We start from the raw sequence: 25,791 nt of genomic DNA, 5'->3' as shown, positions 1-25,791 counted from the left end.
GGAGGGATGGAGGGAGGGAGGGGGATCTGAAGTGTTGGGCCCCAGCTGTGAACTCCTCTTGTTTTTGTTTTAGGGTAATTAATGTTCTCTTGAATAGAGCCAGGGCATGGGCTCCCGTTTCTGCAGCTTTCAATGCTATCAGCAGCCCTTATTGGACTGGGCTGGGAGCGGCGGGGGGAGGTTTGTATTTCCTGCCATCCCCATTAAATGAGGTAATGCGAGCGCTGGACTGGGCGGCTTGGGGGGCCAGAGGCAGGGCAGAGGCAGGGGGAACCCACCCGAGCCCCGCCGGTATGGTCCGGTCGGGGGGAGCACGTCAGCCTGCTCCCGAGAGAGCCCCCCGGAGAGCCGCCCGCGCCCTCCCGCCTCCGCACGCTTCTCGCTTGTGCTGCCGAGGCAGGGGAGCGCGTACCCCCGCCCCAGCGCCCCTCTGCCCGCTCCCCTCTCCCACCCCAAGCTCCCCTTGCGCCTGAATTAGATACGTTCCCTCTGCGCCCCCAGACGTCTCCATCCCCTCGTCCCCTGACAGAGCAATCATTTATCAAGTTGTTTCACGCGTTGTCGGGGAGGGGGGCCCCGGGGGACGGGGGTTTGTTTCGTCCCTTTGTTGGAGCTCCACAGGACCGTCCAGCTTAGTCTCCAGCCAACTGCTGAGAGTTGCCGGAGTCCGGGAGCAAATGTTAAAGGGGCTGCCTTTCATCTGCAGGCTGATCCTGCTGCCTTTTCATTTTATTCTTCCAGCTTCTGGGATGTTACTTGCTTACACGCCCCCACACCCACCCCGCTATCATTCTGCATGCATGTTTTTGAGGGAGCAGGAGCTTATTTTCCATGTGCTTGTCTCTTCTCCCCGCCTTAGCAGCTTCTCCTGCCACCAACCCACTCAGCCTCCAGGAGGTTTTTTTACCGCTGGCCTTTTTCTCATCCTTGAATGTAAGATATCATAAACCAAATTTGGTTAAAGGCAAGTCCTGCTCATGCAGACCATCTCTTCCTTGCATGCGCTTTTGTGTATTTCAAGCTTTTATCCCCCCGCTCTGTGTGCCTGGGAGATGAGTAACTACCTAGAGCATACCAGCATCAAAATACAGGATTTAAAAAAAAAAAAAAAAAGGAAAAAATGAAGAGACTGTTTGGCAAAAGAACTAAGTAACGCTAAAGAAAAAAAGAAACGTTTGGAGTGCTCTCGTACTTTAAGTGCTCTTGTGTTTTCCACATGTAGGACTGGAAGACAGATGATCTGGTTTGTATTGTCGGCTGCCCACACTCACGCAGGAAGCTTGTGGCAGGCCACCTAACCCCTCCGCACCACGCCGTGCCTCACCTGCGAGACCAGGACACTGCCCAGCTCCCGGGGCTCCTGCCTGCCTGCACGCCCTCATTAACCAGCTGCTAACGCTCTTAGGATTCCTGGGTGGAAGGAAACGTGAAAATGCATTAAAGCAGGGATGTCTACCTGCACCCCAAAGCGAAGTTCTTAGTTACCTGCGTGGGAACGGCTGAATAACAAGAGGGTAGCCCAAGGAGCTGTGAATCCAAACACACCATTTCCTCCGTTTACCAAAGCACATATGAAGTGCTTGCAAATCTTATGGCTGCATTTATTTTTGGACAACTATAGTTAGTTACAATTTGTTTTCTAGCAAGCTGCCAAGACTCTTCCTCTGTGCTTATGTGTGAGCACTTCCCAGCTATAGCTTGTTGTAGTCCTTAATTTAAAGGACGGACAGAGTTTAAAGGGGGGGGGAATCCTACTTGCTTAGCAGCTGAGTAGCCATTGTAAATTCCATGCATTTTGCAGCAGAGAGGGCAGGAGATGACTGAGATCTGAGGTATTCCTCTCACCACCTTGCCTCCATAACTCTTCCTTGTGGAGGAGAGCCGGATTCATTTGCTTCCCAAGTCAATCAACAGAGTTCATGAGTCAGCCAAGGGAATGCTGAAAAGCAAGAGGGTATGCTCCTGCCCCCAGGAACTGATTACGCTGCCTCTTAATTGTTCCCAGATTCTATTATCCCTGAAGAGACAGAGCAGCACCAGCACCAGCCAGCTTGTTGACAACATCCACTCCATACAGCCTACCTCATCAGACATACAGAAATTTGCATTTTTGCAAGCCACGGCTCCGTTGAGACTACAATAGTTAGGTTATTAAAAAGAAAAAGTTAGGTCTTACAGATGTCTATCAGAAAAATCATGTCTTCTGAGTCAGAGCTGCATATGTTAAAATTTTGAATCTGTTAGTAATCACATGGTCAGAAAACCATCTGATACCAGGACAGTTCAATCCTATAACCAGTATGGCACTCTGCATATCGCTGATCCAGATAATTCCCTCTATTCTCATTTTCTACAAATTCAAGTAGCCTTAATGCTCATTTTTTCCTGTTCTCTCCTGTCCTCACCTAAATAAGGACACCCAAAGCTTTATTTCACTCTTCACTCATTGTTAACTGGAGTATTTCAGTTTTTACACTGCTGCATGGCCTCGCTTATTACTACTTTTTTCATATCACCCATGCAGACTGTTGACTCTCCATAACAGTTCAGGTGACAGCATGTGAAGAAGGAAATGCTACATTTAGGACTGTAAAGACAACCTGAGGTCTGTCCCATTTATTCAAACCCTTTATAATAGTTATTAAATGAGTAATCACATACATCTCCATTACACTTCATTCAGTACATGGGAGTGAGATTAGGAAGTAAAGACAGCTGTTCAATATTGATTTTTATCCTTCTTATTCTTTATGTATCCCTATGCCTAATTTGCTACATCGTTTCCAAGCCCGACCACCAAATAAGCTATTAATCGCTTCACAGACCTTCTTCTGTGGTGGCCTCCACATAGCATCTCAATCCAATAAGCATTAATTCTTTTTTCAATCTATTTACAATTTAATGATTTTTAATCTGTTTTGACAAATGAAAAATTGGGGGGGGAAAAATGACCAATGCTAGCAAAACTCACCACTCCATTTAAGCATCCAGTGGCTGCACCCCTATTTGAGATTGTTCCCCCCACCACCAAAAAGAATCCCACAAGCCCCATGCTTAGCATTTTCATGGCAGCATTTAAAACACAACAGAGTTTTACTTGCTTTTTTTCCCAGGACTACGAGAGCTTGGGTAGGTAGCAATACACCGCAGAGGCAGGGTAAGAAAGGGAGAGAAAGGTGCCTTGACCAAAGCAGCTCGGAGAACGTGTGGCAGGGGCTGGCTCTTCCCTGCAGCACCGTTACCAATTTCAACTTCAGCACGGAGCTCTCCGCACTTCCTAAAGCTAAAGTTTGGCAATACAGTTAAGATAGCTTCAGGGGGTTCAGTGCTCAACCAGAAATGCCACGGAGCACTATGGAGCATAAACTCAACTCTGCCATTTTTAACACATCTCCCCAGTTTAGCTCTGCACTGGCTGGCACCCACAGCTGTTCCTCAGCTGGATAATTCAGCGAGCAAAACCCACACTCTTATCTGGATCATCTGGATGAGCAGTGGCTGGGGATGGAGGCATGGGGAAGGAACCAGGGCCCCAAGCCGGAGCTCTGCAGTGCAATCGGGGGGTGAAGGAGCCTTTGCCCTCTGTGCTTCAGCTGACGCAGTAACCTGTGGGGCCTATCGATGATGCAATCTGGCACCCCATGCCAGTCTCCCTTGGCTTCACCTACACTCTTTCCCAGCTCCCACAATAGCTCAAAACAGTTGTGTTGCCGCAGCTAGGGGGGAGCACGTGCCCGGACCTGCCACCAAATACATGTGGTGGGAATACACTCTCAAGAGCGTGAAGCCGGGTAAATGAAGGTATCTTGTGAGAAATGGGCCTTAAGCGATGCACCCAGAGTCATAAGCCAGTCTGGGTCTCTGCAACAGAGATGAGTATTGAGACTGAACCTGCAACTCCACATCAGTATGTTTCTGTTGGCAAACCCCATCTTTATTCCTCTATTCCTACACCTCTTCCACTCATTTGAGGGCTTCATTGTAAGCCAGACAACCAAAATCATTTCAGTTAAAAACTAAACCTCCAAAATTTAGCTTCTGAAACCCAGATCATTTCCAGGTTTCAAGGATAATGCCACAAAGCTGAGCTCATGGGTGAAAAGAGGCTGTAATCTCTTAGGTTAGGAGCAAAAGTAAAAGAAGTGAGAGCCAAGGACCTCACACCTGCCTTGCCACTGGCTAGACTGGCATGGCACTACACCTTCACTTAGCCAAAAGACAGCCTTTCTTTTCTCACAGCAGCTCCCGTCTTTCATGTCCTGCCCACCTTCAAACTTCTTCAGCAAATGAGGCGAGAACCACATAGCTAACAGCTTCGTTCAGTGCACAGCCTTGATTTATACTCTCAGCACCATTTACCCTACAAAGCGACCACTGACATTGTCCCATGGAAAAAGCATATGACCCTGTAATTAAAAACAATCATCATCTGCAGGTACAAGGTGATGCATTAAAGGTAGCACAGACAACTGTAAATCTATAGTTTCCTGTCAAGTAATTGAATTTGTAATCATTTAGCATCAGTTTCAACACAGAAAACAATAACGTACAATAAAGCCCTCACTATCATGTCACGGCAGTGGTTTGAAGCAGACACCTTCTCTACCACCGCTACCACTTGAGCTCAAGTACAAATTACATTAGCAGGCAAGCAGAGAATATTGCTCTTTGAAGCCCTCACTGCAGGACAGAAACACTGAAAAGCATGCAGGAACAGCCCTGTTTTATGGGAAGCTTACCCAAAGGCAAGCAGTTAAAAGTGTTTTTTTTCTCCCCAGAGCTAATAGTGAGCTCCTCAACCAGTTACATTATGGTTAGCAGTTGGATATTCATGGCTATCGCTATTGCTCGCACCTGCCCTGTTAGGAAGTTTGGGATTCTGCTTCTAGCTGGTGACGTTTTTTATTTACAACAGCACTGAAGGTGAAGCATTATGAACATTAATTAGGCATGCTGATATTTTCTTTATTAAAATATTAGAGTCAAAAAATGAGGTTTAAGTTTGATGTCTTGTCTGAGCTGGTGCACTTAGTTCCTCTCCATCATCCATACAGAAAGAGAGAACACCTTCAGAGTGATTCATTCCAATCTAAAATAGACTTCTCTCATCTCTCAAAGATCAATTTCTTTCCACGGACAGCGATGAACCCCTGCATGATCAGTCTGACATAACAGTCCACTTTGAACGCCAAATTATTCTTGCCCCTTTTCTCATCCCCACCACTTATTCCAACTGCTGCATCACAGCATGCCTGGCTCAACTGTTTGCGGGGCCACTCTATGAGCCAGTTCATAAAACTAATCCAGGCAAAAAAATAACTGGAGGGAAGGAGAGCTGAGTGTTTTGTTTGTTTCTTTAATCCACCAGCGAGATCATCTCCCTTACCTATTTCAGCATGTGCCCACAAAGAATTGTGCTGGCACACCTGAGAAAGTGCTGATAGGGATGCAGAGACTAGATAGTCACCCGGTTTTCAGGCATGTAGAAGTAGATGAAACAAGCTAGGTTTTAAAAAACCAAAGGCCAGAACTCTTGGGCTATCTGTTCTCAATAATAATAATAATAATAAAATCTTCCTGTCTGGTCTAAGGCATTTCTGGGAAGGCAACAGCTGCTGTTTTGTGTGTGCCTTACCCAGAGGTCCCATTTGGAGTGCTTGCATAATGACTTCTGAAGTAAGGTATCTGTGCACAGGCAACAGCCATCCCTCAAAGGCAAACTATTCCCTACAGAATGAGCAAAAGAACTGGCAGTTTCCAACCCTGTCTTATTACCAGTCACAGTTTGAGTGGAGTTTCAAAAAAACACCAGCAAAAGGTATATCCCTGCCTCAGAACTAAATACCCTTACTTCCCAGCTCCCCTTCCACCCAAGCTAAATTTCAGCAAAGAGTTTTAGACCATACATTGCTAAATGTTCTCTTAAAACAACTGCTGTGACAATTCTGCTCTCTTTTTTGGGGCGTGGGGAAAGGGAAAAAAAAAACAAGAAAAGCATTATGTGTTCTTCAGACCATGGTTAACCCGACCTACTGTTGGCAACAGCCTCAATCCAAGCAAGAGGTTGGACTAGAGACTTCCAGAGGTTCCTTCTGACCGCATACTTTTGTGATTCTGTACTAGGGTTTCCTTATCAGTCTTTCTTAAAATCAAGTCATAACGGGCTTTCCTTTCGTAATGGTCTTCACAGATCATTTACTCCTTCAAGGTCTCAGCCTCCATTTAGTATCACCTCTCTCTGTTCAGATGCCTTCTTTCACTCTGTTCTCCACGTGTGACATAGCACAAAACCAGGTGCACACCACAAACAATCATGAAAAGCAACAAACAAAGCCATTACGCCCAGGGTAGGTGTATTGGGTTTGTGTGGCGAGGTTTTGGTAGTGGGGGGGGTTACAGGGGTGGCTTCTGTGAGAAGCTGCTGGAAGCTTCCCCTGTGTCCGACAGGGCCAATGCCAGCTGACTCCAAGACAGACCCGTCGCTGGCCAAGGCTGAGCCCATCAGTGATGGTGGTAGCACTTCTGGGATAACAGATTTAAGAAGGGGGAAAAAAGTTCCTGTGGCACAGAAACTGCAGCCAGAGAGAAGAGTTAGAACATGCAAGAGAGACAACCCTGCAGACCCCCAGGTCAGTGAAGGAGGGCAGGAGGTGCTCCAGGTGCCGCAGCAGAGATTCCCCTGCAGCCCAGGGAGGTCCACAGTGGAGCAGATATCCACCTGCAGCCCAGGGAGGACCCCACGCCGGAGCAGGTGGGTGCCTGAAGGAGGCTGTGACCCTGTGGGAAGCCCATGCTGGAGCAGCAGGGTCCTGGCAGGACCTGTGACCCTGCTGGGGACTCACACCAGAGCAGTCTGTGCCTGAAGGACTGCAGCCCATGGAAGGGACCCACACTGGAGCAGTTTGTGGAGGACTGTCTGCTGTGAGAGGGACCCCACGCTGGAGCAGGGGAAGAGCGTGAGGAGTCCTGCCCCTGAGGAGGAAGGAGCAGCAGAGACAACATGTGATGAACTGACTGCAACCCCCATTTCCCATTCCCCTGCGCCGCTGTTGGGGAGGAAGTAGAGAATCTGGGAGTGAAGTTGTGCCCAGGAAGAAGGGAGGGGTGCAGGGAAGGTGTTTTGATATGTGGTTTTATTTCTCATTACCCTACTCTGGTTGATTGGCAATAAATTAAGTTAATTTTCCCCAAGTTGAGTCTGTTTTGCCTGTGATGGTAATTGGTTGAGTGATCTCTCCCTGTCCTTATCTCGACCCACGAGCCCTTTGTTATATTTTTCTCTCCCCTGTCCAGCTGAGGCAGGGGGAGGTGTGTGTGTGTGGGGGGTGATAGAATGGCTTTGGTGGGCACCTGGTGTCCAGCCAGGGTTAATTTACCACAGTAGGAAACCAGCATGGCGATACTCCACAAAGGAATGTGATGAACAAGCATTTGGGGCTGGATGCATGTGTCTATATGAATGCTAAGAGGTCCACACAAAGGTGTGGTTGAGTAATGTTCAACACACCTTGGACCTTTTGATGGAAGGAGGTGGCATTAATGTACTCAGGCTAAAATGAACCTGACTCCAAGATGCAGCAGATGCCACTCCCCATCCCGCTTCTTATTGCATCTGGGAGAAAGAAAAATAAATCAGGGAAATCAGGATGGTTCCTTACTTCCCAGCTATAAGAAGAAAGAGCAGACAAGGAGAAGATTCCTCCTCTTCGGTTGCAGAGGAGCAAGCCACTCTTCTGGTGCCACAGGCTGGACCTCATACACCCCTCCTACAGCGGGAGGAATGGAGACTCTCACTTGTCCTCTCTCTGGGCAGAAGTCCCAGACTACAAATTAGAGGTTCTGTTTGGCAGCTGGGTATTTGTCCTACAAGAAGGCTTTGCTCTAGATAATGTCAAGCATCTGTCTGTTAAGCAGGTAACATCAGAGAAGAAAACATCACCCAAGCACATTTGTTCCTCTGCTCCTACAGAACGCAGGAACATCCCCATGCAGTTCAGCATCTCCTCCCCATCCCCTGCTCCTCATCCTGCCACTGCCAAGCCACCAGGCTAGGCCAGGGCTCACATGCAATGTCATAACTTTTGTGCAGTACACTCAGAAAACTACTCAACATCCAGGCACAGCCTCTTGGCTCAAGTGTGTACAGCCCTGCTAATTTTTTGGGGTGGCAGTGAGGAAATAAGCACTCAAAAAAAAGAGAAGACCAGGAACTTGCAGAGTCCCAGCCATTTGTTTGGCTCAGACACAACTTCAAGCACTGCTGTAATTGTCTAGAAATCAAACAAGTGGTTGATAGCACCAATTAACACCTTCCAGCATAACAATACCTTCATCTCATCTCTCCCCATTCTCTCAACAGCTTAACATATTGGCACCCTGAATGACTTCTCTCCCAGACAGCAGACAAACAGTAATATGGAGGGGAGCAAGGAATGAAGGTGTACACTCTGTCCTAGCATGAGAAGAGAGGCAGCACAAAGTACTAGCAGTTATAAAATTTTATATTAGAATAAAAAATTAGGACTTGAGACAGTCAAGAAGGTGAAACTAGTCTAGAGAAATATTTTTTACTCAGACTCAAAACACTTTTTGTTAATAGCTACAAGCGGAGAAGTTTTTTTTAGACTGACCTTTCACCAAAGAATGCAGTGCCTTCTTCGCACAGGGGGGAAAAAGCCATATGAGCAATTTAATCAAACTGGGGTAAGACTTAAAAAAAAAAAATCTGCAAATTTTCTTCAGAAAAAAGAAGCAATAAAGACAAATAAGTTCTTGTGCTTAAGTTACCTCTTTAAGCTTCTTCTGTAAAAGTAAGTTTGCAAGCTCAACCACATGCAACAGTCTTGCATTACAGGAGCATGTAAGACTGTTCCTACAGCACTCCATATTCAGCGTACAGATTGGGTACCACACGGAGCAGCAGTCAGTTCTCGTTAACAAACAAGGGACATCCCAAAGAGAAAACTTTGGTTTCAGATGAGACACTGCTTTCTGTGATTACAGCATAAATCTGGAGTACATCAACTTGAACCCACTGGACTTGGTCCAAATTTACACCGCTGTGACTGAATACACAATTATGCCTTACAGGGAGAGGAAAGGGGCAAAGGCTTCTGTTTTATTCAATACACTGTTTTATTAAAGCAGTAGGACCGTGGATGTGAGATTCCCAGGATTAAAGCAAAGCCAAGTTTGCGGACAGGCAACATCTATTAGATCAGCAGCTACAACTGGAAAAAGTGAACAGCTTCTGGATTCCCAGCTGTTTTGTTTTGGTATTTTTTCCCAGACTTGTGCTACCGTTTAAAGCAATCAAAAAAATTTCCTTGCCTGAAAAGAAGGCTAATTACCCTTCACGGTGACACTGCCTGTCTACCTTAAGATTCAGCTGGAGGGGTAGCTGCAGCTCGGGTGCATTCCCAACAGGGAGAAGCCTCGGGCTTTGCTCCTCACCGGGGCAGGGGAAGGTCGGCTGCTGGGAAAGGAGCAGTAATCCCAAACCGGCTAAGCCAGGCTGCCTTCCACCACAGCCCAAGGGCCTTTGCCTCCAACATTGAAATGCTAATCTGATTTTGTAAACCCATAAACAAAAACAAAGAGGAGGACACAAGAGGTAAAAAGCCTCCCTGAACTCCATCCCCAAACTGAATCTCTGGCATTCAGGCTCTGTCCTGTCGAGCATGATTTTACCCACAGGAGCGGGTCCCACAAGCTCGATATCAAAATTGCTGGCAGGCAGCATCTTTATGGTCAGATGCATTTAAATGGCCACTTCCACCACACACTCGAATATCCTTTGTTTCAGAAATCTCCTCAGAAAACAGCTTTTTACTGCAACAACAGGCCAGGCGCAGGCCTGCTAGCCTTACTTATTGCCCTTTTACAACAGGACGCCATCAAATATTAATAATACTAAAACCTAACCGGCTCCTGCAGCTGGGTTCAAGCTTGACCCTGCACGCGCTGAACGCACGTTCCCCACCTCCCCCAAACCCCCACTTTTAAGACCGATGCCTGCCCGTGCGCTCACAAAATGGGGGCTGCACCTTCCCAGACACCCCAGCCAGGAGTCGGAGGTGGGGACCATAGCTCCGGCTCTGCCACGGGACCGCGTGGGCCACGCAGGAAGGACCCCGAGGGTCAGCTGGTGGGGGGAACAGGTCCGATGGCTCCCCTTGGAAGCAAAGGCGCTAAACCTCAGGGATCAACAGGGACACGCAATCCCAAGGCTCGCTGGCCCTTCTCGCTGCTTACTCTGCTCTTCTTTCAAACCCTGTCAGCCTACCCACATCTGTAGAGAGTCAACACAGGGGATCATTTCTCGCCAGCGAATGCTCCCTACCAGAGGGAGCCCAGCAACCGTCTAATTACCCTGAAAGCTGCCCTTTTGTTTCCCATCCTCCCTGTTTTCTTCTGTCTCCTGACCTGTTTTCGCAGGCATTTTGGGCTGCCTGTCATGTGGAAGCCAGATTTTAAAGACAAAGCAGTGGCTCAGATATTTATCCCTCCGCTGAGGATTGGCTGACTCCGAGGGCACTGCTGCTACCACCAATCTTCACGGGAGAAGAGGACAGATCCAGCAACACAGACCACGGGTAAGGGGAAAGCCGCTCTGCACGCCATAAACAGAGGAGCGGCAATTCCTTGGGTAGCTGAAGCCAGCCGTGGTTAACTTAGGCCAGAAGGTCCAAGGGCTCTTCTCTGCCAAGTTTAGTCTTGGATGACAGTGAAATGTGCTTAATTTGACAGTTTCATTTTAACATGTATGGGCAAAGTCTAGAAGGAGATGGTGGGAGCAGCAAGGGAAGGATTATTATAAGGTAGCTTTCCTGTTGCCTCAACCCACTGCTCAGTACTAAAAACAGATACCAAAAAAAATTATAGATGTTGACTCTTCACCCTAGCAATGAAATAATCAGAGTGTCTTCAGCATGATAACAATATTCTCACAGGTTAAAAATTAGCCTTTCACCATAAAATTCAAACTCTGTACCTCACCTCTAGCATTACAGAAGCTGAAAGCTTGGGCACAGCATTAAGGCTCAAAAACACAAGGCTGGAAAACACAAGGAAGCTTCCTGCTTATTACTCTTTTCACTTGTTTTTTAAAAAAAAATCTATAATAGAGGAAAGTTATGGCACTGATAGGACTTTTGTGTCCTCCTCAAACTATAGGAAATACACTTGTATTCCTGTGAGCATGTGCAAAATGCAGTTCCTCAAGCAGCCACTGAAGCAGTCGAGAGAAATAGGAAATTGGTGGTCCACAACAAGTTTACGTAGTGGAACCCTGTCAGATGCATGGAGATATCCTGGCTTGGTTGGCACTGTGTGCCAGTGGGGACTGGGAAGAAGAACGCTTCAAAGGTACATCAGAACATCTTCTGATCTCCACTTGACTGTTTCTCCTGAAGAACTGTGAAATGCATCTTTCTTTCATAATGCTTTGCTCTTCGTTAGGTGATACAAAGCCATTGTCTGGCTTACAACGCATGCCTAGGCGCCAACTTCCATAAGTCCAGTGCATTCTCTAGGGTATTTGAAGACCTGATTTGTTGGTAGAGCATTGCCAGACATAATGATCACCTACCAGGTGGGCCAAACACTAACTAAACTGGAGGGTATAACAGTGTGGCATCTTCTCTCCAGGCCCTTGATAAGAAAGGACCACCTTGGCAGTCCAGCACTGGCCACTTTGCAACCATCACCCCCTTCTGCTCACAGTCCCCACATTGGGGAAGCTGCCCTCTCCATTTCACACAAGTGCACCCCAGGCACACAGGGCAGTGAAGGGTTAATTTAATTAGTTCTCTGTGTGCTCAAAGAATTACAGGCAACTTCATTTAATTATTAAGTAGCCAATCAGGTAATCTCTGTATCTGATTAGCACACTAATGAAATAATGTCTTCCAGTTCAAAGCTGTCATTCCAATCAGGAGACTGCCCTTCAGCTAGAAGGAAAAGCTGGCCAGGTTTCCATGGGCTCAAGGCTTTGGATTTTGGAGAGAGGGGATGGGAGCAGGGACTGGAAGCCTTTCCGCCTTCCCTCTTGTTGTCTCTGCCTCTGCACAGAACAGCGCGGCTTCCCCTTCCAGATGGGCGGGCACATTGGTTCCAGAGAGGCTCCCTGATGCTCCAGGCAAGCGTCCTGTGTCGCCACCACTGCCTCGCGTCCCTTCTCTCATGCTCCCAGATGTCCAGGAAGACTCCAGTCCACCAGAGCCAGGAGAGCACCAGGCCGTTAGCATATCGCCTAGGCGCTGCCAGCTGAAAGATCTGCTAAATATGTGGGGCATGACTCTGCTATGGTCCACATGGGAGAGGAGTCACACAGCAAAGCCATTATAGCACTAAGAGGAAGCCAGAAACCCTCCTCCCTCCCCCACGCCATGCTCTGCTCCTGTGTCATATGCAGTTATTTCCAGCCTGGGGAAAAGTGCAAGGCGGCAGCTGTCACACGAGGCAAGGACTTGCCCCTTTTAAACAGGGATTTCAGGACTAAATGACCCATTACAATTAACACAGCTGCAAGAACTGGGACACTTCCACATAGCCGAAGAGGGGCTACGGGAGTGGGGGAGGAAAGGAGGAGACAAGCAGAGGGTTAGGATTGTACTTCCAAGATCTGGCATGGAGTCTTCTACCCCTCCGCTTTTTAAGTATGAGTTCAGCTGTCCTCTTGCAACTGCTACCGCTCAGCCGAAGCCCAGGGAGGCAGCCAAGCCGGGGCGTGCAGCCCGGCCCAAGCCTGCCACACCACCTCCTCTATCGACCCCTTACTCGCACGACTGCTCTTGCTCAGACCCAGCTCAGAAACTCCCTTTCCCAAAGAGCAGCGCCAGCTACTTTACCGCACGACAGCGGCACGGCTGCTTTTTGCCTAGCCACGCACATGCTAACTTTTAATTAGCTAGCCCAGGTTTATCAGAGGAGCTGCAGCAGGATGTGGTTCAGCATGACTGAACCATCCCGGCGTTTATCCGAGGAGCTCGACAGATGTTGCTGTCCACGCTCAAGCCTGTGCTGCTGCATCTGTACTTCTGTACGTCCTCTACTGCCAGTTTAAATGCTAACTCGGCTCCAATTGCCGCAGCTGCCAGCATGCCTTTGCACCGCAGGGCGGGCATTCCCATTTCTGAGTGCTAGATCACCTTCCCGGTGAGGCTTCCATTCTCTTGGTGCATTTCCCAGGAAAAGAGCAGAGCCCTCCAGGATGCTCACACCAAACAGCACTAGTTTTGTTTAAGGCACCACGCTGAAAACGAATACAGAGAGAATCCCAAGAGGAAGCAGAAAATTGTGAGCAGTCCCCAGCTGGCCAGCCAGCCAGCTGGCTTTCTATGAGAATGCTTAAGTGTTGACACTTTTTGTTGACCCTTTTTTTTTCTGAGCATATCCCATGAACAAGAAACAGCACTGCTGAGAGGGAAGACATATCTCCCTCTCTTCTGTCTGCTGACTACAGCCATTCCAAATGAAGGAAACCGGTTAGATCAAGAAATTCAGGCTTGGACAGCACAATGAAGCATCCACTAATAATCAATCCCTTCACAGCAGCCTTCCTGCCAACTGGCTACGGACTAGGCAATGATTATAAATTGCAGTTACTCCTCCAAGGAAAAACAACACAACATCATATGGCGGTCCATGTTCATCCTTTAATTCTGAAACCAGTCCTGCTTACAAAAAAAGACAAGTCTTTCTAACTGCCTGTCGTGAAAAAAATTCTCAGCCCTGAAATCCAAAGCTGGGTTCATCCCAGCTTGTGCTTCACTAGTCACTGCCCCCCCCCCCCCCCCAAAGTGATAAAACTTGTGCCACTGAAGGTAGCAAAAAATTCTAAAAATGCTGAGGTGGTGAGTTTGTTGCCTACCAAGATACTATTGTCACCCCCATACTTCTGGCATCCCACTGCCTCAGGAAGTGCACACAGAACCTGCCATGGCAGAGCTGCCCCAACACTTATTAACCAGCACACAGATGCAATTCGAGCCCGACTTAAGCACAAGGGATGGAAGCGGCCACCTGGGGACCCGCATTCCTTGACAGCTCCGCCGCCCTGCACATTCCAGACCCCTCATCCCCCAGCCCTGAAACCAGGTCAGGGAGGCACAGCATGACCTGATCTCCACCTCTGATAGCACCAAGCCCTGTCCCATCCCCTCTTGCCACCCTTGCCACAGTCAGGCCACATGCACCACCTCCCCGCCCCCGACGAGAAGCGCAGAGCAAGGATACAGATACGGGTCCATGCATGTGGAGGGACTCCCTCTCAATGCCACAGCTATTTGCGGATCAGCCATCATCCAAAACTTCCCAAAATGAGAAAGTCCGGGCGTTTGGCAGGTCAGACACTTACTACAGTGAGTAGTTTGTTCCGCCAAGGGACTCGTAACACCCTCCCAAATTACACATTGCCCTTTATGGGACGCCGCAGCAGCTGGAATCAGCTCCCTTCTCACATTCCTTAATAAGCACTTCCATCGGAGAGCAGGGTGGATGCAGGGCATCAGCTGCAGTTAATCATAACCAAGAGCTGGGCTCCCTTTCCCCATGCTCCGCGGCACTATCTGCAGTCTAAGAATATCCAGCACCACCCACCCTGCTGGGGCAGAGGGAGTCAAGTGGTCCGAGCTCCCAGGCATTACAGGTCTCCCTGTTACAGGAGACTTTCACTCTGCCTCCCCCAAGCAGCAGCCTTCAGCGGGGCCCCTCGATAGCTGGTTGAGATCCTACAGATCATGGAAAGATAATCCATTGCACTACTAATGCACTACTGCAGCTGTCCATGGAGAAAATCCCCTTTCAACCAAAAAAAACCCCTCAAGCCCTTTGATCCTCTCCAACACACAATTATCTTAAGGGCAAAATAGTCTTCTGTGCCTCGGCACCTTGTATCAGGCTGAAAGAAAGGAAATCGAGACTGCTATTCCCTGTTTATTCTATGTGGCTGCCCTGCCCGACAAGGCAAGCTGCTCTGGCCTCTTCAGCACAGGCAAGCAAATCCTGATGGATAGATACCTGCATTGCTGGGTGACCAAAGCCTAAGGGAAACTTTTTTGGGGGAAATGGTTTGTTTTTTTTAAAAAAGAAAAGCCTGAATTTCTAAGAAAGATAATAAAATTTTGCACTATTTTGTTTCTGTGCAAGACTGCCAGCTACAGTGAAGTTTAACTGATTTCGACCACATGTTTGGGTCCGACTTTGGAAGGAACAATTTACAGGATCACCATCAACTTCAATTTAAACTTTTGCTAACCAGAATGTCAAAGAAAAAAGAAATATAGCAAGCCTTGATAGAGTACCAAAAACCAACCCCCAAACCCCTTCTACAGAGGTTGATAAGGATTCTTCCCCAGGTGCCCCCCTTGCTGCATGACCTCTTGTTACCTGTGCAGTCTCACTCCACCTGCTACCCAAGGCTGCAGTGCGATAAGCGTTTCTTCCAGCAGAAGTGTCAGCTATAAAAAGCCGTTCCCCTCCCCGCTGCCTGTTTCCATTACCATGCCACTGCTTCAGTCATGCTGGTACAACCCTTCTGTGGGGCTGTGGGGGGAGCCAGCTGGGGGAACCGCTCCTGGCTAGATGTAGCTCACTTAAAGAAAAAAGTGTTGCAGTTTTTAATCCGGGTGAGCAGTTTTACTGCCAGCCGTGACGGGTGGCAGGAGCTGCTGTGGGAAGGCAGCTTGAGAATTGATGTCCTCAGGTTCCACCAGACACTGCTCATAAGTCCACACTAACACCACAGGGAAAATGGCCACGTGATGTCAAACTCTCCAGTGAAGAATACAAAAATAGGAAAGAAAAAAAAAGTCACTTCTCTAATGCCCTGAAATCCTATTAATTTCAGAGGTACTCACAACTGCACTTTATACAAGGATTTTTAGAAAACTCATCTAAAAATCCCAACAAAGTTTTATTCCTTGTGCACATTTCTCCATCAATCACCCATTAATGAGTTTTGAATTCTTGGCTGACTCAACTAAAAGCAACAGGAGTGCTGGAGTCTTGGAAACGCAGTTTCTATAGAGTGTGCTCACCATACTTGGCCCCTGCAATCATCCCAAACATGTTTACATGCCAATGCACTCATGTGGCCTGGGAGCTGCATGGGACAAGACATGATCTTTGTGAGAGGAGGGTGCAGAAAAGAGAAGAAGTAAAGAGAAGCACTGAGAAATGTCAGACACAGGGACGTGAAGGGCTGCCATCCTCCATGTTCAGACTGGAAATCCCTCTGAAACCAGGGTTCACTTTTACTTGCAAGTACAATGTAGTTTGCGTTTGAAAATCCATTTCACTTTTACAGAGCACCCTTAATGTTACTTATTCAGGGGTCATGAAGAAATTTACATGCTGGGCCAGTAAGGGTGAGGCCTGAGTGAGGTCTTAAAGTACCACAGGAAAGCACAGAAGGGGTCTTGCTTGCTGGGTTTTTTCCCCCCTTATTTTTCAGCATTTGAAGCTTCCCAGCACACCAGAAGAGGGAGCCTTGACTCCTCTCCCATGCTCATCATTTGTTTTATATTAGCAACAATGACAAGCTCTATTAAGAGTCAAACTCTCTAAGTGAACTCTCACCCTTTGCCTCCTAAACCAAACAAAAAACCCAAGCAAGAAAAAAAAAACAACCCACAATCCTCTTTGCCTTGTGTTATGGATATATAAATATTTTTGCTGCCACACAACTACCTGCGTACAGGGCTCACCAGAAACAAGAAAACTAGCTCTGCCTTCCAACCCTTTGGCCATGCAAAGCTCCAGCCCCTTTACGGCAGGCTTAGCTGGAGAGAAAGAGCCAGAGAATTAACAGCTTTACCAACGAGGAGGAAAAAGACCCTCCAGAGCTCCTTTTACATCACCAGCCCCAGCAACCAGAAGTAAACTAAGGCTAGAGTTTCAAGAGTCACAGCAGATTGACCCAGCAGCTTGTGGCCACCAAAAGCACAAGGTCCTGCTCCCACCACACGACTACAACCCCACCAAAAGCCCGGCCAGGACCCAGCGAGCAGCTGGGCTGGCGCCGGGGAAGGGGAGACCGCAGAGTCAGGAGTGTGGCCGGGGCGAGGGCTTGAAAGGGAGCAAGAGCTTCCTTCTGGCAGCCGGCAGCCCCCAAACCCAAAGCTTCAGGTTTCACTGCTCCCTCAGCAGCACATGTGCCCTCCTTCCCACCAGGCTGAACACACTTGCTCGACCACACCGATGTAAAAACCAACAAAGCCCCCCCCCCCACACTGCCCTGTTGCTGAACTAAGCTACGTTAATATAGGGAAGAGCTGAAGCAGTGTAAGTTCATCTAGGCTGAAGAGCTTGCACTGCTTAAATCAGATCAATCCCAAAACTACATTAAACTGGTGGCCTGACCCAGGGCAGAGGTGGCATGAGGACCATTATGCCCCTCACGTTTCAAATAATTTTGTATTAACTTTATACACTGCCTTCTCCAGCCAGGCCTCAGCAGCTCTACCCTGGATGATACCAGCAGCTTTGTTTTTTTCAGTGGAAAGCTGGAGTTTTAGCTAGGCATTTACAGGATATAAAGAGTTCATCAAGAAGTTGAGCCAGCTCTGAAAGGAGTTGCCACAGTGGGCTGTGAAGCCACCTCGGAGCAAAGCAAAGACCTTGACTGCCAGCAGCCCGTAACGTCAAGTTATTCCCCTGTTCCCCGTAAAGGCAGACTTAAAATCCCCCAAAAAAGCAGAAAAACATGTGTTCTGGCAGTAAGCAAACCACACTAGGACCACTTTTCCCCATCAGCTGTTTTCTGTGCCTCACACAAAAGGCCACAAACCCCTCCTAATTGCAGGAGCCCTCCACCTAACAGACCCTGCTCTCGGGGCCCTCCTCCCCAGGAACTGGGGGAGAACTGGGGCACAATAGGAAGGAGAGTGGCTAAAGGGAATAGATCTGTTAAATTAACACATTTTCTGTCAACCAAATCAGCTGCCCCTAGTGCTATTGTTGGTGAAACAATGGAGACCCCAGGAATGGGCACCCATTAAAAGGAACAAGCCTGCTGAAAGGATACACTCTGAGGCACAGCCTTGTGTGTTTAACAGGATTCTCTACTGTAAGGAAGGAGGAATCACTAGGCTGCATTGTTCCCACCACCACAGCAGATGCTGTTGCTTCTGGTAACGAGGAGGGGGAAAAAAAAAATTAATTTTCATACCTACCTACAATAAGGTTTACACTATAAACTTTTAATTCGGGAACTTTTAACTCCCTGGCTGTTGTCATTTCTGCCTATAGCCCTTTTCTTGAGGAGATTTTTGCCTGAAAGAAGTCTATGAAAGCATCCATTGCCATTACAAAAGTTAATTCTTCACCCTTCATGCAGGCACTTAACAGATGCCAGGGGCAGAATGGCACAGCTATGCCGGCATTATTCGCGGGGAGAGAAAGACCGCAGTTAAGCAGGTCTACATATAAAGCTGCAACACTTTAACGGTGTTACTTTTAGCTGGTTTGGTTAGAGCAAATTCCAAAAGGAGCAAACTTCGGAGGACTGATTTAGATGTGCTAGGCAGAGGTTTACATCAGCTGCACTGAATTGGTACAGGTTTGTGGTAGTCGAGTCTTTGCAACCAAATGCAAAGTCGTATTCAAGCTACTACACAGACCATCTTTTTTTTTTTTTTTTTCCCCCTTGCAGGGAAAGACTTGCACCAGATTATCTTAAATTGGTTTTTAGACAAGTTCAGCTTAAACCATTAAACTTGCGGGTACACAAAAACGTCAGCTAACACCAGACATGATTTTCAGAATCAGCTGCACGAGCAGAAGAGGCAATTGCTTCCAACAACTACAGAAAATCTGTAATATCAACTTCACTGTACTTCATCCAAAACTCCAAAATTCTTATCGCGTTCCTCTCTCTTTTGCCTTCGACTGCTACAGTCATTCCCCAAATCCCCCATCATCTAACTCAGATCCATTCAAAATGTTGCTGTCAAAATAACCTTCCTCATCCATTGTGCAGACACCCTTTGGCTGTGTGCAGTCACTTCTTGTTTCTTTTCATAGGCTTAAGATAATGTTTTAACTCACATATCAGCCTCCTGAACTACCTATTCCTTCTTTTTGTATCCAATTACACGAGCGTCTCATTATATAAAATGTAAACACTTGTTAAAAAGTTTAAGATCTACAGTTTGGAGAGATGTGACTTGCATTTGAAATGGAAACTGATATAATGCTTTCCAATTTGCAGACCACTTGAAACAACAGCTCCGAGAAGTATCTCTCTGCCTCCCCCTCCATTAATCTCAATGAACTCTAGAGCCCAATACTGACACGTAGAGTGTTAATGATTCTATTATGAACAGAATAACTAAGGCAGCAAAAGTGAAGACCAGCAAACTAAGAACTGCTGCTGGAACAGACACAGGGAGAGGGATGGGGCACTGCCGAAGCAACAAAACCAAACAGTGGATGGAACAGGTAGAAAGAACAATAAAACCAGTACTAACCCTCCATTGCATTCTTGTTTTTTAAACTTGATTTTCAAAAAACAAGTACACAGCCTGCACCCTCTGCTCCAATGAAGCCAATGCTGCCCGGGGCAAGTAGAGCCACCATAGAGTGACTGTGGTATATAACCTGAATTCATACACTGGTCCATAAATGGGTCTCTGCACAATGGGGCTGACACTTTTTCTTTTCAGTATGTTTGAAATCTATCATATTTTCCAACCCTGTCTTCTCACCGTACAGCGCCTCTCCCTGCACTGCCAATTACTCTACCTTTCCTCACACAATTTACTTTTTCTAAAGCCAGGCACTTTGCACGAGATTGAAGTTTTAGTGAGCAGATCTGTTGTTCATTCTTGTTTCAGACGGTCAGTGCCCATTCCCTTCCACTTTAACATTGCCTACTACCAATGGGCAAATGGCAAGAGGGAACGACATCCTAATGCTTGAACTATTCTACTGAAAAGGTGTTTAAACTAGCTCAGACTTACCTTCTATGAGTAGAGCTGACCTACATGGATTTACTGACATTTTGGTCAGCTTGCTGCACTTACTTGTCGCATTGATCTTAATTAGATTCTAAATTCTACTGATCAGAAGCTACCTGGCCATCAGCTATCATACAACATGACAAGGCATCAGTAGATGCTGTATATGTTACTGTAATACAAATAATAATGCAGTACCAGACCAGAATAGCTATAGAGGGGTGAAGGCTTAGCACTCAGGTACTGTACCACACTGCCTGTGCAATTAACTCCGTACAAACCACTGCCAGAACGGGAGGGTTGTGCCATTTTGGTGTCACAGATCACAAGGGACCCACGGGGAGGGCACAGAGCAATGGGCTCCACAGAGAAATTTTAGCAGGACCTGACATGACAGGACAGTGGAGGTTCAAAGCATATTTGGCTATCCTGTCCTCACTATGAAAAACACATTTTCCAAAGTATTAAAATTATAACACTCCTGGAGTTTAACATATTAAAAAATATCTTTGCTTTTAAAGATCTACCTGGTTTGCACAGATAGAACAACCCCCTGTTCTTTACTCTCTCCTTCAGACAGCCACAGCACAGCTCTCCCTCTCTCCACACTCTTCCTCCTCCTGGGGGACCCACGGGAGCAGTAGCAGCTGCTGGTTTGTAACAGCCACATAATATTCCTGACAGAAAGAGCCTGTTCAAGAACCGACACGACAGATACCGCACTACAGGAGGAAAAAGGTGGGCGAGAGCAGCAGTGCCCTGTCTGTGGGTGGGAGGAACGTACCTAAAGGTAGAGCCAGAGCCCGAAGTGCTAGGAAGGAACAAGAGGCAAGGAAAAGCATCTTAAAGCTGTAGTGAACTTAACAGCAGAGGCAATTTGCCCAAAGGCGCTTTTAAAAACCACAGGAAAAGATTTATGTTTTCCCTGTGTAATGTGGCTTTTCCCCCTTTTCCAAATAAACTAAGTTAACAACAATGTTTTGACTATTTTCAAGCACGTTCTGGAAAGTCACCTCCCCTCGACCTACCCAGGCAGAAGTTCCTAAATGTTTTAGTCCACAGCTCCTGGGAGCACATGCCAAAGAGCTGGGTGGCCACGCCACGCTGGCTTCTGTCCAGTGTTTTCAAGTTGTGCTGAAATACAGTTGAAAACATTAAATATTCTCCTAATATTTTTGATGCAAACAATCCCTACAGCTGCCAGGAGGATATTTCAGTTGCAGAGGGGAAGGCACATGGCCAGGAGACACTTTGTCACAAGAGGTGTCCCACATTACAGTCCGGTCTTGAAGAGGGAAACAAATCACTCCCTATCATCGCCTGCACTAACTTGAATGTGGAAAGCATCCTTTCTGTCCATCAAAGCAATGCCTACCAAAAAAAAAAAAAAAGATGTGCCCTGTACAGCCAGACCTTCTCCCACTGGAGTACTATTAGAGTAGGTGAGGACAAACTCACTCGATGCAGATTTTACAAACCACCGAGAAAGCCACAACGACCAGACCAACAGAACTAAAAGCCCACTTTTGAAGTGGCATGAAAGTTTTGTACAGCAGATGGCCGGCAAGGCAGCCATTTAAAAGGGGAGAAGGGGGAAAAAAAAAAAACCCCGCAACACACCCCAGAAGGCAGAAGTGCTCTCTGCCATCCTCAGAGATCCACGTAAAAACACGGCATGAAGCCGAACGTGTCCCGGAGCACCCGCTCCTGGCCCACTGAACTTTTGACCCGCTGGCGGTAGCTGAACCCCTCCTGAGTCCATCGCCGGGTGATGCTGCGGCGGAGATTTGAAAAGAGGAGCCCTGTGCCTCGTCAGGCGCCTGCATCTGCCAGAACCAGCATGGGGGCCAGCTGCGCCCACCCCCTCCCCGAACAATGCCCAGGGCCCGGCCTGATGGATGCGCTTCTTTCTTTCAGTTTTGGACACCCCTTCTCTGTAGTCTCGGGCTACGCACTGGTCCAGCAAAAAGAAAAACAAAACATCTGCTTCCCAGGTTTCTGACATCCAGCTGCTGATGGCAGCCCCGCATCTGGAAGCTTCACTTTCTTTTGGGCCAATAAGTAGAGGGTGAAAGGTTTGCACTTAAAAAGAAAAAAAAAAAAAGAGAAAAGAGCTCCTTCCATGCTGCCTCCCTGTACTAAAGCCCCCAAACTTCTCAAATACCATCAGCAAATCTGCTCAGCACAGGAGGGATGGGTCCAGATGGCCTATCATTACAGAGCCTTCCAGCTAGCTATGGGCAGACCCACCAGAAGAAAAAAAAATCGGGGGGGAACAAAAGATAACTACAGCTTTTAAAAAAAAAACAGAAAAACAAAAAAAACAACAAAAAAACCCCCCAACCAACACCACCACCAAAACCATATTGGAAGATCAGGTTTTGCTTGGTTTGGGGACTGCAGAGACCTTAGCAGTGAAACCTTAACCTCACCGCCTGCTAAAAATCAGAGGAAGGGAGAGAGAGAGAGTAGGGGATATTTGTTACAAGCAGAATCAAGGTTTGTTTAAAACTTTTGCTATTTGTAACAATGTTGTAACAGTTTAGTACCAAACTCCCTGCTGGAGATAGAATAGTATCAGAAAAAGAAAAAAAAAAAGCCACCAACCAGGATTTAACTTGAGATGAGCTCTGCCCTCCTAGGAAGAAGAGAACATCCTCCAAGAAGAGCCGACTGCGTCCAGAGCAAGGCCCTTAGAGATACTGGGCAGAGTCGGACACACATTTGCTGTGAAGCTCAAGGAGTTCAAGCTTGACCATCCTCCACCTGAAACTCTCTGAGCCTGAGATCTCCATTTCTGCTTCCACACACATGAAAACAGGTTCACTCCAACCACCTGTTTTACTTTGCATCCAAATGGACCAGGGCACTCACCCCTGGGTTACCCATGAGGGGCAGTAACTTGAGGGAAAGGGCAGTAACTTCTCAAACTGCTCGCATTTGGCCCCAAGCACACCTCCCCACAAAAACCAAAGCTAAAGCAAGAAAATGTCATTTGTACATGAACACAGTTTCAATTTTTGATGGCTGCCTCAGGTTTTATTTCCCCCTATTTGCCTCAAGTCCTAGCATTTCGCCAAACCCCTAGAAGGACGGCCACCTCTGTTTTAATCAGACGCCCCTGAAACTCAAAGCCCATCTCAGAGGCAGCAGTGAGACAGCCAGAACGGGCCCTGGCATTCCCAGGTCCAAAACCAAGGGGGGAGCCTTCTTTATGCAGCCAAATAAAGTACAAACCAAAAACCACACAGAGCAGTACTCTTAGAAAAAAAAAGGGTAAGTTCCATCGCTGGCCATGGGTTTCACACCATGAACCGTTTCGGCAAGCTCTTTGTGCAAAGCCCCATTCCCAGATATTCCTGAAACCAGTCATGAGACTGGAACAACTACGCCAGGCAAGGGGTAACAAGATGGTGAGCTTCAAGGAACAGCAAGTTTTGAAACGGCCTGTGCTGGGCTGCTCGCACCATGCCGGGGAAGGAGGTTTACTCCGCGTGCCTGAAGACACCAAGTTGACAGCCGCATTCGTCCTCTTGCAGCATCTCGATTTTAACCGCAATTTCCACCGTCCCTCGGACAAACACCGTCCTTTAAAACCCATTTCTGCCGAACGCTGCAGGCCATCCATGCGCGCAGACGTTTTTGGCGACGTTTTCGGTGGGCTGCTTCCGCTCTGCAACACCCCCAGCACCAACCCACACACGCCACTCGTCCCGGGCAACCCCCCAAAAAAGCAAGTTAATTTGTTCCAAGTGATGTTAACTCCCCCACCCTAAGCGTGCTCCGGGAACCAAAGGGGAGCCCACATTTACTTCATTTGTGAAGCAAGCCAGATGCTAATTGCCTCCAAAGGTGAAAGGCTAGTGCCTTGGCCCTTTTATCATTGTAAATTCAGGTTCCTTCAAGACTTTGCGCTGCTGGGCCCGGAGAGCCTCCCCCTTTAATGGTTTGGCATCAATAGGAGGGGGAGGGGAGTTCCCTTTCGCAAGAAGTTGCATCATTGAGAGACCTTATCCCCTTTCAAGATTTCGCACCGCATAAGGGATTCCCCCTCTTCAGAAATTCACATCCTGCTCGAGGAGTTTTGCTCTTTAGGGCTTCGCGCATCCCATTGAACTTTTAAGCATCTTTGGAATTCGCATTCACGGGGCAATTACTGTCTTTAAAAAACACACGCCACCGCGTTATTCACCCGGTTTATTGCCAACGCGCTGGCAAGAATAGCTTTTCACAGCAAGCACAAAAGATTTCCTACCAGGACACACTTTGTTTGTAACATTTGTAGCCAGAGCACAAAATATTTACGGAGCATTAGCCACGCACACGAAAATAAGAATTAAAATAAATAAATTGAAAAAAACCCCCAACACCGACGAAACAACAAAACCGCACAAGAAAGTTACAGAGGAAAACGGGTGGAAAGGTTCGGAAGCCGGGAGTTTTCCCTACGCGGGGGGCAGCGGCGGTGGGGAAGGCACCGTCGCTCCCCCGGAGGCTCCGCGGAGCCGCACAATGAGCGGCGCGGTGCCCCGCGGAGCAGCCCGGCCCCGCCGGGGCTTGCTGGGATGCGGGAGAAAGGCTGCACCTCCCGCCGCCCGCCTCGGCGGCGACCCTCCGCGCCACCCCCACGCCCCCCCACCACCCCCGGGCACCGGCCAGGTGGGGACCTCCTTCCTCTCCACCCCCTCCAACAAAAGGGACCAACTTGGGCGCAGGCTGAGCGGGCCGGGGACACCCCCCAACAACAGCCGCGGGTACCCCCGGGGGAGGTGGGGGGGGGGGGGGGGGTACCGGGCCGGGCCCGCCTCTCGCCGCCACCATTTTGGGCACGGGGGACCCACCGCCGGCTCCGTGCCGAGTCCGTCCCCCCCCGCCACCTTTGTGTGCGGACACCGGCCCGCGGAACAATGCGGCCCGGCGGCGGCCGGCCCCGCTCCGCTCCGCCCGCGGCTGCCCCCGCCGTGCGCCCCGCCGGGTCCGGAGCCGGAGCCGGGGGTCCTGCCCGCCGCCGCCCACCGGCGCCCCGGGACGGGCGCGCCGAAAGTTTGCGAGCGCGGCCGGGAGGGACGGGGAAGTTGTTGCGTCCGCCGCGAGCGGAGGGGAGACCCCGCGCCGCATCGCGCCGGGATCCGGCGGCGCACCGGGGGTGGGGGAGCGCCCCCCGCCCCGCCGCCCGCCGGCGCGCGGGGCGCGGGCAGCGGCGTGCGGGAGCCGCCGGAGCAGCGGGAGCACGGCCGGGGGGGACGGCGCCGCGGCACGAAAACGGCCGGCGGGCTGTCCGGCGGGGCGCGCACCGGGCGGGGGACGGCGGTCCGCGGGGGCTCTCACCTCGATCTCGAAGTCGGGCAGGCGGAAGGCGGTGCGGAAGAGGGAGCAGAAGTGCGCGATGGCCGGGACTTCCCACCAGGAGCGGAGCTCGTCCAGCGCCACCGCCGCCTCGGGGCCGCCGGTGCCGGCCACGCCGCCGCCGCCGCCGCCGCCGCCGCCGCAGCCGCCGTCCTCCTCCGGGCACATCTCCCGCGGACCGCCGGCCGCCCGCCCGCCCGCTCGCCGCCTCACTCCGCGGGCTGCTGCGTGCCGCCGCCGCTCGGCGCTCCGGCTCCGCCCGCCCCCCGGCGCCACGCCGCTCAGCGGCCGCCCCCCGGCGGCCCCGCGCTGCCCCCTCGCTGCCGCCCGCGCATGGGGCGGCTCGGCGCCGGCGCGGGGGCGCTAGGGCCGGCGGGGGCGCTGCTGCTGCTGCTGCTGCCCCTGCCGCGGGCGGCCGCCGCTCCGCGGGCCCATCCTCCTCCGCCGCCCGCGCCCTGCAGTGCAACCGCCGCGCCGCCGGGAA

The 25,791-nt window shown here is 49.3% G+C and overlaps 1 protein-coding gene across 3 annotated transcripts in view; it reads right to left on the bottom strand.

Moving 5' to 3' along the window:
* Positions 1-25,791, bottom strand: part of CECR2 (CECR2 histone acetyl-lysine reader) — a 105,309-nt gene extending 79,518 nt beyond the window's left edge. For all 3 annotated transcript variants that reach the window (XR_011328886.1, XM_069807731.1, XM_069807732.1), the window contains exon 1: positions 25,290-25,791. Coding sequence is in view for 2 of the 3 variants with exons in the window: in XM_069807731.1 (XP_069663832.1) it covers positions 25,290-25,475 (186 nt within the window). In the remaining variant the exon portion in view is untranslated. The remainder of the gene's footprint in view (positions 1-25,289) is intronic.

This window comes from Haliaeetus albicilla, chromosome 19, assembly GCF_947461875.1.
Source record: "Haliaeetus albicilla chromosome 19, bHalAlb1.1, whole genome shotgun sequence".
NCBI classification, from domain to species: domain Eukaryota; kingdom Metazoa; phylum Chordata; class Aves; order Accipitriformes; family Accipitridae; genus Haliaeetus; species Haliaeetus albicilla.
Note: the sequence above shows the minus strand (reverse complement) of the source record. Positions and strands in the feature narration are given on the sequence as shown.